The sequence below is a fragment of the Marmota monax genome, unplaced genomic scaffold (genome assembly GCF_021218885.2).
Source record: "Marmota monax isolate L192 unplaced genomic scaffold, Marmota_monax_Labrador192_F-V1.1 WCK01_AAM20220418_F8-fsc00027, whole genome shotgun sequence".
In the NCBI taxonomy this organism is placed as follows: domain Eukaryota; kingdom Metazoa; phylum Chordata; class Mammalia; order Rodentia; family Sciuridae; genus Marmota; species Marmota monax.
This window is the reverse complement of record NW_026694617.1, coordinates 16,152,170-16,168,743: the sequence shown is the minus strand read 5'-3', so window position 1 is coordinate 16,168,743 and position 16,574 is coordinate 16,152,170. Positions and strand designations below refer to the sequence as shown.

Below are 16,574 nucleotides of genomic sequence, written 5' to 3'. Positions count from 1 at the left end.
ACTCCATGCCCATGGTGCTGTTAAAAAAAACATGAATCAAGGGACAAGTGATTTTCATATATATGCCTCGGTCTCCCTTTAGACAAGATACCAAAAGAAAATATGACACACATGACAAGTGAAGATAAACTAAAAATAGAGACTGTAGGTAAACTGTTTTGCTCTAATGGAAGGCAATGTATGGGGCTCAATAATGCTAGATGAAGAAAAAGGATGCTTTTCGACAAATGCAGGCTGCCCAGGGATGTTGGCTTCCTTGCTAACTCAGGACAAGAACTAACTGTGATTTGCCTCCAAGACTGAAATAAGTATGCACAGGAGGCCACAGCAGCAGGCAGAGGGACCTTGAACAGTCTCAGCTCAGGTGGTATAAGGTCACCTGCTCACTGACCAAACCTAAGCCAGGTGCTCAAAGGACTAAAGGGCAAGAGCTTTCAGAAGGCACTGACCTGTTAGCTACAGCTGACTTTTCCCAGCCCCACCTGTTCTCCCATATGACCAAGCAATCACTCCACATACAGGGGTGCAGGAACCGTGACAGAGAGGCCAGCTGGCTCAGGCCAAATGCCACTCCCTATCAAGCTGTGGGGCCGTCTGCCCAAAAAAGGCCTCATAACAATGGAAAGTGTCCACCCCACCATGAAGTACAGAGGGCTCTCTGAAAGGCTGGGATTAATGAGAACAGCATGCAAGGGACTAATCTCAACAGGTCTCTTGACTTTACCCTGGAGAATCACAGTGCTAACTCCCTCCTTGGACAGAGAGACATCAATTCCAGCAGAGAGCCACTTTTACTTGGTGGGGAGTGCATACCCTGGGTACTAGAAGCTGTATGAGCACCTGGTCCAGGTAAACAACTCCACAACACTGATGCTGGATCCGTGGCTACACTCACCTTCACTGAGGCAATCAGGCCCAAGAATCAAGGGGTCCTTCTGGCTCTCAGTAGATACCTCTAGCCACATTCTTCGCCATTCCATTCAGTCTATTTCCTCCAGGTCATCACTCTATTCCTATTCCCTTGCAGCCTTTCTTGGTTCCTTCTCAGAATTCACGCCAGAGCTTTTCAACATTTTTAAAGGCATGGTTCCTATGATATTCTCTCATTCCATCATTTTTATATCCTCATTTGCCAAGAAGATTTTGTTGAGTTCTACATTATATAATTGGTATTATGGAAACAGTAGGTATACTGAATAGCTTTGTCAACTATACATGCCATCTTCCTGATCCCTGAGCAAGAATTACAGTTCTAGAAGTACTCAAATGCTGACATCCTTGCACCTTACCTTGCTGCATTAGCCTTTCTTTTTCTGCACTTCTTTACATTCTTGGTTAGACTGGAATGAGCAACCTACGTTTGATAAGTCTTCTCCTTACTGTCTACAAATACTCCCCAGTCACCTATAATCTGCTTTTAGTTGACTCAACTATGATGAAACTGCAGTGACAATTTCACCCATGACTTCATGATTGATAAATAGTATAAAATCACTTCACCATTGTGCATAGTTGATATGCTCACCCTTCCCATGCTAGTGTTTTGCAGGGTGTTTACTCTTCCTACACTTTTCCTGTAAGCACTGAGGAAGCTTCACCTATTGCCAATATGTCACTATCTGACCTGAATACTTTGCCAAGGCTCCTCTGCTGAGCTTGAACCTTCCATGAAACCTTGAATACTGCACATCCAAACCCAAACCAGTTATTTGTTCCTTAAACCAATTCCTACTTTTGTGTTACCCTTGGTTGCAGACATCACAATTTACCCAATTGCTCAAGCATAGGATGCTTTATTTTCCCAACTACCCTCCACACCATCCCTGACCTAAGAAAGTACAGTCATTCCTGAATCCTGTCAAGTCTACCTCCTAAATGTTTCCCATTCTCTGTGCTTCTCTATACTGTCAGATTTCTGGCCTGTAACCTTTATCTTTAGGATTCTTTTCCCCTGGACCCTTGTCTCATTTATTCCAATGTATACGCCAAAATGAATTTTCTGAGCCCAAGTCACTCCTTTGCTTAAGACCTATCAGTGACTCTGAGGGTCCACAGGACAATCCATAGAAAGACTAGCTCTTATCTAATTTTTCAGCTATATCCCATCGTCCACCCACCTCACTCTTTATAATCTACCAATATTAGAGGCTGCGTGGGACACAAGTATCAGGGTACACCAGCTTTTTGCACCTTTACCATACCCTGAGATAACTGTTAATCTAGAATGTGCCATTCCTTCTGTTACCCTCCCCAACACAGCAAGCTCTTCTTTGTCCTTCAAATGCAGCTCCCCTTCAGCTGTGCTGAGAGGTGTTCTCTGAGCTCCTTCCAAGGAACTCATCATTCTCTCCTTGATTTTACTTCTGTATTTTGTCCCTAATTCTTTTAACTTATCTAGGGCCAAACACTATAGTTTCTACATATGTCTGTTATCACTTGAGAGTTTCCTGAAACCTCTGACTATTCCCACCTGTTGTTTATTCTTTGTGACAAGGGTATAGGACAATGCAAAGTTTCTTGTTCCAGAGTCTTGGAGGAGTTTTCTTTTTAGGGAACTCATTACTCAAGCATGAGGAGGCTGGCATGGCTCCTTTTTCTGACTTTTCCCATTAATGGATTTGGTGAAAATCTCCCTGGTAGAGTTGCAGCTGTGTGCACACATAACACATGACCATCGTGTGACAGGTAAGGTAAGGTGTAGTTAGAAAAACACTAGCAACAATCTTGGGAGGCAGGAAACCACCTGCGGTTATATGTTTATAATGTTTATATGGAGGCTTAAACAGGATAAATAACCTCCTCAAAATTACCTGCATGTGCAAAGTAGAGCCAAGATCCAAACTGAGATCCTCTTAAGGCTTTTCAAGGTTATGCATCCCTGCTAGGTCTCCAAAGAATTACAAGATGTATAATCTAACAGAATACACTGTGGCAGGAGGACAAATGTAAAGATTATACTTTTTATCAGGTATGTGCTTTGGTGTAATCTATCTTTCAGAATAAAAGCAATGCCACGGAATTGTGAAGCTCAGAATAATGCCACATCCATGGAGGAACTGGCTGATGCAGAGTTGAGCAATCAGATGGCTTGTGTCTAAGCAAGCTGAAGTGAAACAAGAAGGGTTCCACAGGAACGTTCCAACCAAGACAGATCCACACACTGAACTGCTCCTTTCAGGTCGCTAATTTTAAGACAGAACTTCAGTGTTTCCCTTGCCCTGTAGAGCTCTGGCTAGCAGAAAGATCATACTGCTTTTCTTTCTTACCTTTGGAAATAAACTCTGCATTGCCAAAAGGATGTTTTCAGGTATCGAGTAGAGAAAGAATTTCATATATATCTTACACTTAGTAATAAGAGTTCACCACTAAGAAAGTTCTCAATACAGAAACATTAAGAAAAGGATATCAATGGCCACATGAAATGATTCTCACTCACTGCTTTGTAGCACCTCGGATTACAACTCACATTACCAAAAACAAAAACAAGCTGTCAGGTGGGGTATGGATCTCTAGGAGTTCCCTGCCCTGGGCTTGGGGACACACTTCAGTTAACCCCTTCAGAGCTGTGTAATAGGGTGCCCACTGAGAAGGGATAGTCAATCGGCGGCAGCAGTGAGCTTCACAGCCCTGTGTTCGAGGAGTGACTTATCTCACATAACTGAATCCATTAATCGGGGCCTAAAGGAGATCCTTATCCAGGCAAAAAACTCACTGCCTTCTAGGAAAAGGAGGCTGATGTAACCTTGGTGGGGACAGCAAGTCTGGTTCTGCTTCTCTTCCCCCACAGCAAATTCTATTCAAGAATTCAATAGAGGAAGTGCAGAGGCAACAGGACAGCATCAGAAAAGGCAATGTGCATCTGGGGAGTACAATGGAACATGTCCTTTGTGAGTGAGTGAATTGAGTGTATGTGCGCACGCCCGTGGGTATGGGAGGGAGGGAGGTGGTGGAAGAAGAACGACAGCCTTCCCTCAAAGACCAGTCTGTGAAGAACTGACTGGAAATAAATAACTTTATTATTTGCCAGCAGCGAAGAAATGAAGCAGTTTGCTCCTTGAATACATAAATGTAAACTGCTCAAAGAACACAGTTCATACACAGTCTTGCTGGCTTGGGAAATATTAAGATATTAGAAAAGACAGGACAAGAGAGATGTACATTCAGCCAGCAAAGAGAGGAGGAGGCTTGCCTTAGCACGTCACCCTCAGTCCAACAAGAAATACTGCAGATGCAGGAAACTGGAAAAGTAATGCCATGGTTGGGGTTTCACACAGGATTGGGACCTTGATGACATTTGAAAAGAAGAAAAGAGAAGTAAATGGCATTGTGTTGGTAGCTCACTGCCTCTGAGGCGTGCAGATGACTAACATGGCAGAGGCAGGAGAATTCTTAGGTGGTTAATACCAACTATGAGAGTTCCATCATATTTTTTCCTGGGCCTGGAATTCCCTTCACTTATGAGGCTTCATGCTATCTTTTAAGCTCCTTTTGTACTATGTCCTGTGCCTGGTGGATGTGAGGAGTGGAGGAAGGTATAGTGCTGGGTCTGAGGTTACATGAGAGCAACGTGGAGATGGTGTGCTCATATCCCACTTCCAGATTAAAGCTTTGGGGCCTATCTAATCACAGGGAAAGGAGGGTGTATGAAGAAATGTTCTGAGTAGTATATAACATGTAAATCTTACCTGCAAGCAAGAAAGTGATAAGGCAAGTTTCCTTTGGCAAGTAGAGTTTGAGGCGAGAACCACTGAAGACATACTCCACCACGGCTTCAGAACGACCTGCCCGCTGAAGAAAGGGCAGGAACTGCTTTGCTTTTTGGGTATCCTGAAAGAGAGGAGAAGAAGAAAAGAATCACTGGAACCTGAGAAAATGCTTCTTTTTCTCTTGTCTAGAACAGAAAGTCCAGCAGACCCTAGGGAAAAAAGCAAATAACCCTATAAAACCAGATATTTCTGAAGACATTACACAGATGTGATACTTATCCAACCTTGATAACACTACCCTTCTATGGAGGTTAATTTAATCTTTGGGGAAAAAGAAAGAGAGAGAGAGAGAGAGAGAGAGAGAGAGAGAGAGAGAGAGAGAAAAAGAAAGAAAAGATGACACTCCGGCTGTATTACACAGCCCCTAAAGCCCTTCTCAGGAAACCAAAACTAGTCCATCTTAAATCTTGAACAGATTATCTAAGACTCTGAGCTCCTGTTTCTTAACCTTGAGCCTGGCCTTCTTTGGGCACCAGCACAGTGACTGCATTCTGGAGATGAGGTGGACCCTAGGGTATTCTCTTTCTACTCAGGGAAATCGGTAACAGTAGGACGTGTTCCACGAAGGCAAACACCACTACATGTCAGCACAAATTATTATAGAAACAAAACAAACAAATAAAACCGCCTAGCACTTTCTGAACTCTTTTTATGCATCAACACATATTCCATGCATTCTACTCTCCAGAGTAGCAAGCATGGACATTTTGAAACTCATGAGCTCTCAACCACATAGGAGTTAAGGGCCTTCAAATCCTTTTAGTCTCTCGAGCTAATTAAACAGATGATAGAGTGAGCAAGCATGGAAACATCACATGGCATATGCTAGGGGAATAGTCACTGGATGTCAGAATTTCAGAGGTTTTGAGCCCAGCCAGCAGAAGTGAAAACTCCCTGCAAGGACAGCAAGTCCTGCACACACTCCTGACTTCTGTGACACAGGCAGTCTGCACTCAGCCGAGCTCTTCCCTTCTGACTCTTCTCCTAGCAACAGAGCTATTGTATCTAAATTAATGTACATTAGATAATGAAAATTTAACAAGCCATCAAGTATTTTCACAGCAGCCAAAGGGGCTCTCTCATTCAGAATCAGTGAAGTAGGCTGGGATAAAAACAATATTTAGAGTAATGAGATTCATCCCTCCCTTCAAACAGGTTCTTAGATAAAAGGAGAGACAGTCATCCATTCTCAGAGGTCCTAGTGGCACACTGGTAGAAGGTAAGATAACAATGAGCTTTAGTGGGTTCAAAACTTCCTCACTGAACACTTGAGCAACACATATTCTACTATACATATACTGCAGGAAAAATGCCTTTCTGGCAGTTGGCTTAAGTCCAGAACAGTCAAGCAAGACAAATGCTCCATGGGAACAAAAGCACTACCTGATTAAAATCCTTTTGCCATACTAGTCTAAATCTGGGACATTATTCATGAGCTGAGCCAGTAAGTCAACAATGATTATCAAATTGATTATTGCAGATCATGAGGCAACCTTATGTCTCTGAAGAGAAGGCCTTTTTCTTCAAGAGTATAGTTATTTACATTTTTCAGAAATAGACTTGTGGTCCTCACTGTCTTTCAGATGTATTTATCTGAGAAATAAAGAACAAAACGCTTACAGGAATAACAATAACATGTGCAAACCCTTTTCCCTTTTTGCTAAATTCCCAAAGTAGGTAGGCAAAGTATTATTTACTTAACAGGAGAGCAACTGCTTTGGACTGAGAATAGTCAACGAGAATCAAAGGGACCTTATTGCTCTCTTTGCTATAAAGTCCACAGACATTTCTGAGTACTTATAACCCAACAGCCATCTTCCAGAAATGACATGCTATTGACTACCGTAGAGATCAGAAGCAAAAGCCAAATACAAAAGCAAATTTTAAAAGCATACCAGCACTAGCCATGTTTGTTTCCAGATAAAAAATATATAGGACAAGACATGGAACTCCCAGTCTTCTTGAGGCAAGTGTTCAAAGGCTTAGATGAGATGAAATGTCCACAGACCATCCAATAGGAGGAAGTATAGACATTTCATCCAAGTTGACAGAACTTAAAGAATAAAAGGTCTTATAAAGTCAATTAACCTGAATGTAAAATCCAAAAGATATCAGCTCTTTCAAAGCTCATTTGCAGTCACACAAGGGTGTCTGTCTTTCTTTGTAAACTCAAGCACTTCTCTGTTTGGCATGTTCCTTTTCCATATAAAAACTCATAAAATAATATAATTTTATAAATTTAATATTTACTTCAATGACTCAGGTGAAAAATACTGTTTGGCAAGTTTTCTCAGGCGATGTAGCCATAAATCGTTCCCTGCTAATTAAGTCACAGAAATAACTTATTTTAGGAATTCTGATTTTATTATTATAAAACTGCCTGAATGTTGTTAAGTAATTTGCCTTCTGAAGAGCCTGTGCAAGTGTAGCAATGTACTTCAGATTCTTATACTCAGTATAACAAAAGTCCAGTTTAGGCCCTGAAAAACTGATGATGTCACTTGGGTATTAAGGACCATAAAGTAATAAAGTTCAAAAGATTTCATTAATATATTTTAAATCCCCCTCCAATAATCCTGAAAGCACGACTGAGATTTAATGAAATTAAAGGTATCTTTAGGTAATTTTAGCACCCAAGTGTATTTTTCAAAGTTAATATTAAAGGTCTCAGACGCAAAGAAATAACATTGATGCTCATCACATGAATGCTCATTTCTGCTTAGCAGACTCTCACCCTTAGGCTCCCTATTTTATGGTTCATTCATATAAGGTCTAGGGATCTATAGTCACAGATCCCTGGTAATATACTGGCTTAAGGCTTTGAGAAGCCACTCAAAGCCTTCAAGATAAATTAGCTATGGTTTTCTGTTATCCATACCAATAATCCCCTCCACTGGTGTAAATAATCAAGAAGCAACTGTATTTCTGAGGAGAGAAGTCCTTTTTGTTACACTGGTAGTTTTCACATTACCTGTGCTCCACAACAAACCCATACATAACTATTTTCCTGTACTCTTAGAAAAGCTAATTTAAGGTTGCATTAGCCACATTTAACTTGCTATTGTGGATGGCATCTCTTTAAGGAATGTTTCTGCCTCCTCAATGCACCTTGAAATTGAGAAAGTAATGATGCAACAAATGTGCCTGGGGTGACTTCATTTCAAAGCACGTTAATATCTATACCTGAAATTTAGAGGACTAGGGTTTGGAATGACCCTCGAGAAAGGCTGGGTGAACCTCTGAGAGAGGCAAAAGTTACAAAGAGACCTTAATTAAATGCTCCCATTCTGCCCCTCTTCTAGCTTGTCAGTCCAAATCTCTTTCCAAATATGGGTGCATCACACCTGTCTGTTGAATATAAGAAGCCCCCTCTGTAGCTAGACTACATTTTTTCTTGGCAAAATACCTTTCTGTGTTTACAAAGGCATGTAAAACTAATTTTTACAATGAACAACCAGGTTTGGGAAGAATGGGAAAGTTGGGGGAGGGGGTGCTGGAGAGAGCCAGGAAAATAGTCCTTACACAGCAGGTATAGGACAAAGCTGCTGAGAGAACATGACTCGGACAACCAGATCACTTGCATCCTAGAGGAGCGGACCTTACAGAAATTAAACTTCTTTCTTCAAAATTCTGGAACAGGGTTTGAAGCTGTTGGTGTGCAATAAATGTTATTAGCACAGTGAATCCTATGATTTTTCTGCTGGAAATTCCTATGTGGTAGACACCAAAGTAGAAAGAACTGATGAAAGGCAAACATCGAAGCACTCAAAGCAGCACAGGGAAATGGGAACACAGTAAACCTATTAGTTAACAATTAACCACTCAGGATTATCATGTGCAAGCCTCAAATGGGAACTGTTAATAAGGAAGCTCACTAATGAGTTCTCATCATCACAATCACTCTTTGATTAACATCATAGGAAAAAGAAGTAAAAACAAATACATGCAGAGCTTATTATGTTACCATAGGAGTCCTCTATAGCACTTGAGAAACTCAACTGTGAAGAGGCCCGTCCACCCTGAGGAACTTCCCTAGAGGTACAACCATGTTCTCTAGTGCCCACCCTGGAATGTTTCTTCCCTGTAAGAGCTGACTGTGCTGCTAGGTTCCCTCAGGGCCAGGCTCAAGGACTACAGAGCAATGCTGCTTGGGTCCAAACAACCTTAATGTTGAAGCAGCAAAATCCTTGTGAACAAGAGGACAGATACAGATAAGAGTGTGGAGATCAGAAATAATAGCTAAGGATACTGAAGCAAATGTGTTCTTTCATTTTAAGGTATATCGTGATTTTTTACTGCCATAGATATCTGTTTTTACAGAGCTCTACAGACAAGGGGAACTACTTCTGCAGCTGTAGAAAAGACAAATCACAATGGTATCCTCTACCAGAAAGGCAGAAAAGTCATACATCACTCCACACTCTTCCTCTTTTCCACACACCAGGCTCCAGGGCCATACGAGACATTTTCATTCACAGAAATGAGTTTATGATGCTCTGTGAGGAGCCAGCTGTAGGGTATGGCAATCTCTTGAGATAAATGGGACCTTGGTGGGGGGAACACTTGGGAATGCGTTCCAGCTCCAGTATTACCACAGCACTTAAAAACTTGAGTCCAACCTTTCCTTGGCTGGTTATCAATATTTCACGGTGAGGTGTGTGTGAGGGGGTTGAGAGGGAGAGTGTGCAAATGTCACAAGCTGCATGTTTAGCAGGAATGAAGCGAACACAGGAAAAACCCTGGAGGAAACACTGACTAAAACAAAACCAAACAACATTATAATAGGTTTTTTTTTTTTTTTTTAAAGGTGCTGAATCTAAGTCAGCAATAATTTCTTATTAAAGGCTGTCTGTGGCTTACAGTTTCTCACGCTGTTTACTTAGTTGGCACAGTACCTCACTCAGGCCTCCAACACCTCAGAGTGTAGGAGAAATAGCTATCAGGCCTGGGCCCCACTCCTGGGAGCAGGAACCCAAAGGACATCTGTAGGAGCACTGAGTTGGAAGAAAGCACAGGGTCTGGGAGGCCAGCTTTCTAACCTGTGGCTCTCACAAGATAGAACAACTTCCCTTCCCCACTCTACCCCTTTACCCATTATTTAGGAGGACTGCCTGGCTAAGCAGAATTCCCAATAGGGAACTTGTAAGATAAGGACAGCCCAAGGGAAGACGGAAGTTGGGAAACATCAATTAAGTGGAGCCTCATCTCCAACACGTGGAGGGAAAAAATTACTCTTCTATCAGACTTGAAAGGAACTAAACCTTGTACAACTTTCCCCCCACTCCCAGAAGGGAGGTGGTGGTGGTGATGGTGATGAGGACTGAACACAGGACCTCGCACATGCTAGCCAAGCGCTCTGCCACTGAGTCACATCCCCAGGCTACCTTCTACAGCTTTAAAAGTATGTCTTCTCTCAGGATTCTACAAAGGACAGGCGTTTATATATATTTTCATTTGGTTAGTTCTGTCCAACAACTATTTCTTTTTCACAACATGTAATATTGAGAAAAGAAAGCAGGACTAGGCACCTTTTGGCTTAGAATGAAAATATGCAAAGCAGCAGGCTGACCGACAATCACCACACCCAACTAAAGTAAAGTCAAATCGTGTAACAGGTCCCAGAATGTGGCATGGACTTCATTTGTAATTACTCAAAACCAGAAGTAACCTAAATATCCAGCAATTTGGGAAAAACAAACTAGAGCACCACACTGTGTAATACTATTCTATAGTAAAAATGGATGAATTGCAAATACACAATTCCATTTCCACGACATTCTTGAAAAGGTTCAACTACAGAAGCTGAGGGTATAGTTCAGTGGTACAGCACTGTTGAGGATGAGTGAAGCCTGGATTTGATCCCCAGCAGCACAAAACAAATAAGATTCAACTACAGGGTCAGAAAACATATCAGTGGTTGTCAGGAACTACGAGTGGCTCTCAAGGAAACGGAGGAATTTGGGGGATAATAGAACAGTAATATTATCTTGGTTGTAGTGACAAGTTACATGTACACATGTTTCTCAAAATGCACATTTGTAAAAACTCAAAGAATTAGATGTTAAAAATTATTTATTTTATTTATATATGTTATACCTTAATTTTAAAAATAAAAGACAAAATGTCTGTTGTACAAAGAAAAGTGAATATTTTAATTTTTAATTTAAGGAAGCTTTTTTTTAAGAGAGAGAGAGAGTGTGTGTGTGTGTGTGAGAGAGAGAGAGAGACAGAGAGAGAGAGAGAGAGAGAGAGAGAGAGAGAGAGAGAATTTTAAAATATTTATCTTTTAGTTTTCGGTGGACACAACATCTTTGTTTGTATGTGGTGCTGAGTATCGAACCCGGGCCGCACGCATGCCAGGCTAGCGCGCTACCGCTTGAGCCACATCCCCAGCCGAAAGGAAGCTTTTTTTCTGAGAAACCTGGGAGATAATGACAAGTTCAAAACTAACCACTCAGTAATTATGGTTTAGACCAACTACTTTAACATAATTAGGTACTAAATGTATTAAAGTACTTAAAATATTAAGCAGATGAGAAAGTTTTAAGCAGAAAGTGGTATAGATGAAAAAGTAAGGGGTTACAGCACAGTAAAAACAAAACAAAACCTAACCAAAGATTTGTTTTCCTAAAAGTAGCATTAGAAAGTCTCAATTATTAGGCAATGACTAAAAGGAAAGCATGAGAATCATGATGTCACCCTTAAACAGCCATTAAGGGGACATGCTTTGTTCAAATAAGAACAAAGTTCTGTTAAGTACTTATGTCTATTGACAGACAGGTCTTTCCTACTTGGAAAGAAAATCAGGTGATACAGTTTAAGATGAATAAAATAATATCCAATTCTCAATCAAGTGAAAATTCTACACAGGTTTAGAGACTGTTCTTTTTATTGAATGACTTTCAGTTTCCCAAATTTACCCAGTTAAAATTATGCTGTGAGAACCACTCAATTTAACCTTTAGAAATGAAGTAATTGCCTTTTAGTGGTAAAATTTGCATTTTATCATCAACAGGAAATATAATGCCCTTGGCTTATTCTACAATACTTTTTTTTGGAAGAATAGAAATCACAGATGATGGTATATCTGTTCTCCATATAATAGGGGAAGGAGAATGTAAGTATCTACTTGAATAAAGTATCAAATATATAGCTTGTTTCCGTCCTATCTTCAATTTTCCTCCCCTATCTTGGACACCATGTAGCAATTAAGGCAGAGCCAAAGGTGCCACACCTATGGTCCTCATCAGGCCAGCTAATCCACACAACATGTGCAAGTCTTGTCTCATTCATTACCAATTCATGGCATCCAGAAAGTTTCCCAAACGGTCCATTCTTTTTCTCATTTTTTCAAAATCTAACTTCTCAACAGAATATTATTACAGTTTTTGGTTAGAAACTCTGTTTTTCATATGGTGATTTTGAAAAGAAAAGCCCCCTTGCTGTAGCACTTCCCAAGGGCTCTTCAATTGACTTGCTTACTTCTGTAATAGTAGCTGCCACGCGTTCCCCCCAAACCCATTCCTGGATGGTATTTCCTACATCCATGCCTGTGTTTTCTCAGTTTACTCTCTTATCCTTTACAGGAAAGATATCTTGCTTATATTTTAGAACTGACATGAGACTAGCCTACAGACAGCTTATCTAGAGTGTATGGCAATGATAATATGCAAGAAAGCACCTCAACTAGAGTCTACACCTCTGGATAGCAATTAGAAGACTAGGACTCAAAAATAACTTACAAGAATGTAATACTATTTTTTCAATATTTATTTTTTTAGTTGTAGTTGTCAATACCTTTTTTTTTTTGTGGTGCTGAGGATCGCACCCAGGGCCTCACACGTGCTAGGCTAGCGCTCTACCGCTGAGTCACAACCCCAGCTCCTAATACTATTTTTTCATTAAAAGTTTTAGATCAATTTTTATCACTTCCAATGTCTCTATAGGCAAAAGGTAAGAATTTATTACAGATCAGAAAATGGCTTGAGAGATAATTAAAATAAAATGTGCAGAATAAACAATTTAAAAGATGGTCTGATGAAGCATACATTTTCATTTCATGGGCAAATCAAGAACTCAGGGGCAAGGAAATTGATGCCATGCAAAACTCTGCCCCACTCCAGACAAGAATGCAACTTCAGAAAAGGAGAAAGAAAAAATGTCAGCAAGGAATCTAGGACAAAATTAAAATATTAAAACAAATAGTAGTCAAGATTAGATGGGTATAGATGCAATTTTTTCACTGAATACTCTCTCTACAGTTGGTTGGTTCTATAGACATAGAACCCACAGATATGGAAGGCCAACTGTACTTATAATATCATTTTGACTGCATATCTACCAGTATTGGTCCAATAAACTTTAAGTGGCAGCATATTTTATTGTGTGTAATCAGTTTTTTTTTAAATCCCTATATTTCTAATAGTAAAAAAAATAAACAAATTGGAAGACACAGTTCCAGTTTTCTCAGCATGGAAAAAAATGCCAACTATTATGGTAGAAATCTATTATTAATTAAAACTGAAGATGGTCATTGTTTTAAAGAACAAAAAAAAATGCATCCAATTAAAAAATATGCTATTCTTTAGCCTAGGTGTCTTTTTCAGAAATTGTTTAAAGAAAATAACAATTTAGAGGAAGGTTGTTTATCATAGGAAAAAACAACTCCAAGCCCCCTGCATCCAACAATGAAAGGTGGATTAAAGCAATTCCAGTACAGCATTTTACAGCATCCACTCATCCACCAATATCTGCTAAGCATCTTGTGCCAGATGCTTTCCTAGGAACTAACTGTATAGTTAAATTTTTGCAGAAAATTTGTGTAAGAAAAAAATGTGTAAGTTATTATTTTAAAAAGGAGAAAATATAGTAACATTGAAGGCTGATTCAGCTTTGCCCAGATAAACTTACAAATTATTTTATATCAGATAACTGCCCCTCCAGTTTTTCAGAGTCAACATTCATCATTCTCTACAATGAATTAGGTTCTTTACATTTTGAGACAAATAGATATTATTTATGTTATGACAAAGTCTGTAAAATACATTGACTGGAAGCTGATATGAAATTCACTCCATGATTCCATCAAATGGAGATCTGAACACAGTACTTCATGGTGCTAAGGACATCGAAGTAGCCCTTCTCTTAAGGATAAAAGTTTAGTGCAGATAATTAGGATTTAGACCCAAGAAAATACAACACAAACAAAACTACATATTGGTACGATGTGAGAAAAAATGTGTTCCTAATAAAATAGCAGGATGTTGTGAAATGCCCCCAAAGTCAGGCTCGGCATAGAGCCAATAATAAAGTGTTCCCAGGATTCCATGCAGACATGGGAAATAGGCAATAGTAAGTAGGCTTAAACAGCTGTACATCTACTTACAGAAAAATATATCTTCAGGGTAATTAGAACGTATAACAGGGGAAGGAGAATGTACGTATCTACTTGAATAAAGTATCAAATATATAGCTTGTTTCCCTCCTGTCTTCAATTTTCCTCCCCTATCTTGGACGGGATGTAGCTATTAAGGCAGAGCATTGGGGGCATTTGGGACTCCAAATTCTTTCTAGGGCAAAAGTAGAATACCCTATTCTTACCCAAGGGCTTCACAATTTGGGTATGAGATGACTATGTGCAGACATTGCATGAGGATCTAGAATTGAGGGCAGATAATTGGGACAAAGAGCTTTGGTCAAGACAAGGGAAGTTTATTTCACCAAGGATCTCATATCATTTTCATTTCCTTCCCCATCAGTGAATAGGTAATTATGAATGATCTCAAGGTGTCCTTACACATTCCAAACTACACAGATATCATTATTGTGAACACTCATAAATTTGCTCCTGAAAAAGTTTACTCTTGTTAGAAAGCTCCTAAAACTACAGGTCTAGATAAGTAAGGCAGTTCCTGCTGCTAATCCACATAGGGAGATATTTAGCTTTCCCTACCTCCACTTTTCTTCATCCCACATAAACTCTCTAAGGGCAGCACTGACCTGCAGTGCTAACTGTCCACCTGACAGGTCTCAATCTTTACCTTAATTGACCTTGAAGCAGTGGAGTCAACTCATGTAATGTGACTCTTTCTCCTCTGATTCTGAATTATCACATTCCACTGATTTTCTTTTGTGAGCTTGGGTACCAACCTGTTTCTCTGACAATGACTCTCCCCATCCATATATGATGGTTAAATTTTGGAGACAGAGGAGTTGGTCTAGGTATTCTTCTCTCTTAATATGCTAAAGCCATTTTATACACTCACATCTGTGTGTCCAATAGTCTTAAATTCATGCATAAAGCTCAGGCCACTTTTCTGGGTTACAGACCATTTGAACAGCCCATGAGTGCTATAATTTAAACGTGTTCAGAAATTACTAGTTCTCTGGGTCAGTGTTTATCATATGAGAAAATGAGCACCACTGTCAGGTGGCAATCTGTGCCAGACATTTACTTACCTGATTTTACTTCCCTTCCTTGACTCCCAGGCAAACTAACTACCCATTTCTACCAGTTCTTCTACCAATCTAGATCTCAAATATCTTTCTACCTTCATGGTTATACCTCTAGCCAGAATCTACTCAACCCTCAGACAACCTATAATAAGTGTGATCATCAGTATGTACTCTCACAGGACTTTGTACCGGCATCGCCATTGTAATTATATAACAAATTGTGTATGCCCTATAAAGGCTACATCTGTCTGCTTTAATATCATATCCTCAATACCCAGTACTGTGTCTAGCATGTAAAAAGCTCTCAATAAATACTTATTGTTTGATCATCCGTTCAGTGATTCAACATAGGAAATGCATTTAAAAAACAAGCCAGAGATGGCATATGTTCAATGTCAAATCAGAGACAGAGAGATCATAAAAGCTCAGGAGAGGAAGCAGTATGATTTGAGCCCTGAATTGGATAAGAAGTTTGGAATAGAAATACTATAGATGATGACGATAGCTATCATCCACAGAAGACTTTTTGTGTGGTAGACAGAATGCTAAGCAATTTAATAATAATCAATACAATGTCAACCACTGCTCTCTTTTGAGCTCTTATTATATTCTGAACACACTGCACATATCAATTCGTTCAATTACACCACAATCTCAGGAGGGAAGTGCCATGATTACACCTATTTTAAAGATGGGGAAAATGGAGGCATGGAGAGGTTAAATTTCCTTGGTGACAAAGCAATAAGTAATGAGGCCACAACTTGAACTACCGTGGTCTGATGTTAGAGCCCATGCTGCTAATCAAATGTCTATATTGCTGCTTATATTCTAGAATACTTGCATCCTTTCTGCTGTATGCTTTTACTAGCCTGACCCTTGATAGGTAACTACCCGGAACAGTTAGTTTTATACTTGGAACCAGGTCACTTTTCTCCAAATACAAGTTCATTCTGTTGGAGCTTATCACTTGGCAAATCAATCTAAACTAGGCACTGTAAATATAAAAAAGATTCTTCTTTCTTAGTTTAGAAGCCAGTAAGAAAAATCACTGTGCAGTTCCCCACCAATGTAGGTAGCAACATGTGCAAAATCATGGTGATATGATAATGTAAGTGCTGAAGAAGGGCACGATCAGAGGACAGTGGGGATGAAAAGTAGAAATGGAAGAGTCATAAGCTGAAAGAGGAGGAAGACATGATCAGAGGGGAAAATTCCAGCAATCCAAAAGGAAAAGAAATGCCATTCCACCCATGCTAATTAATACGAGTCAGCCAACAGACTGAGAACCTTAAATAGTGGAATAGATGAATACGATATAAAAGAAAAACAGGCTCTGCTGTGGGGAAGTATCTG

At 39.8% G+C, this 16,574-nt stretch overlaps 1 protein-coding gene across 2 annotated transcripts in view; it reads right to left on the bottom strand.

The window, feature by feature from the left end:
• The window catches only part of Snd1 (staphylococcal nuclease and tudor domain containing 1), a 412,411-nt gene that overhangs the window by 149,453 nt on the left and 246,384 nt on the right, over positions 1–16,574 (bottom strand). For both annotated transcript variants that reach the window (XM_058572140.1, XM_046422386.2), the window contains one exon: positions 4,686–4,827. In XM_058572140.1, the coding sequence (XP_058428123.1) occupies positions 4,686–4,827 (142 nt within the window). The remainder of the gene's footprint in view (positions 1–4,685; positions 4,828–16,574) is intronic.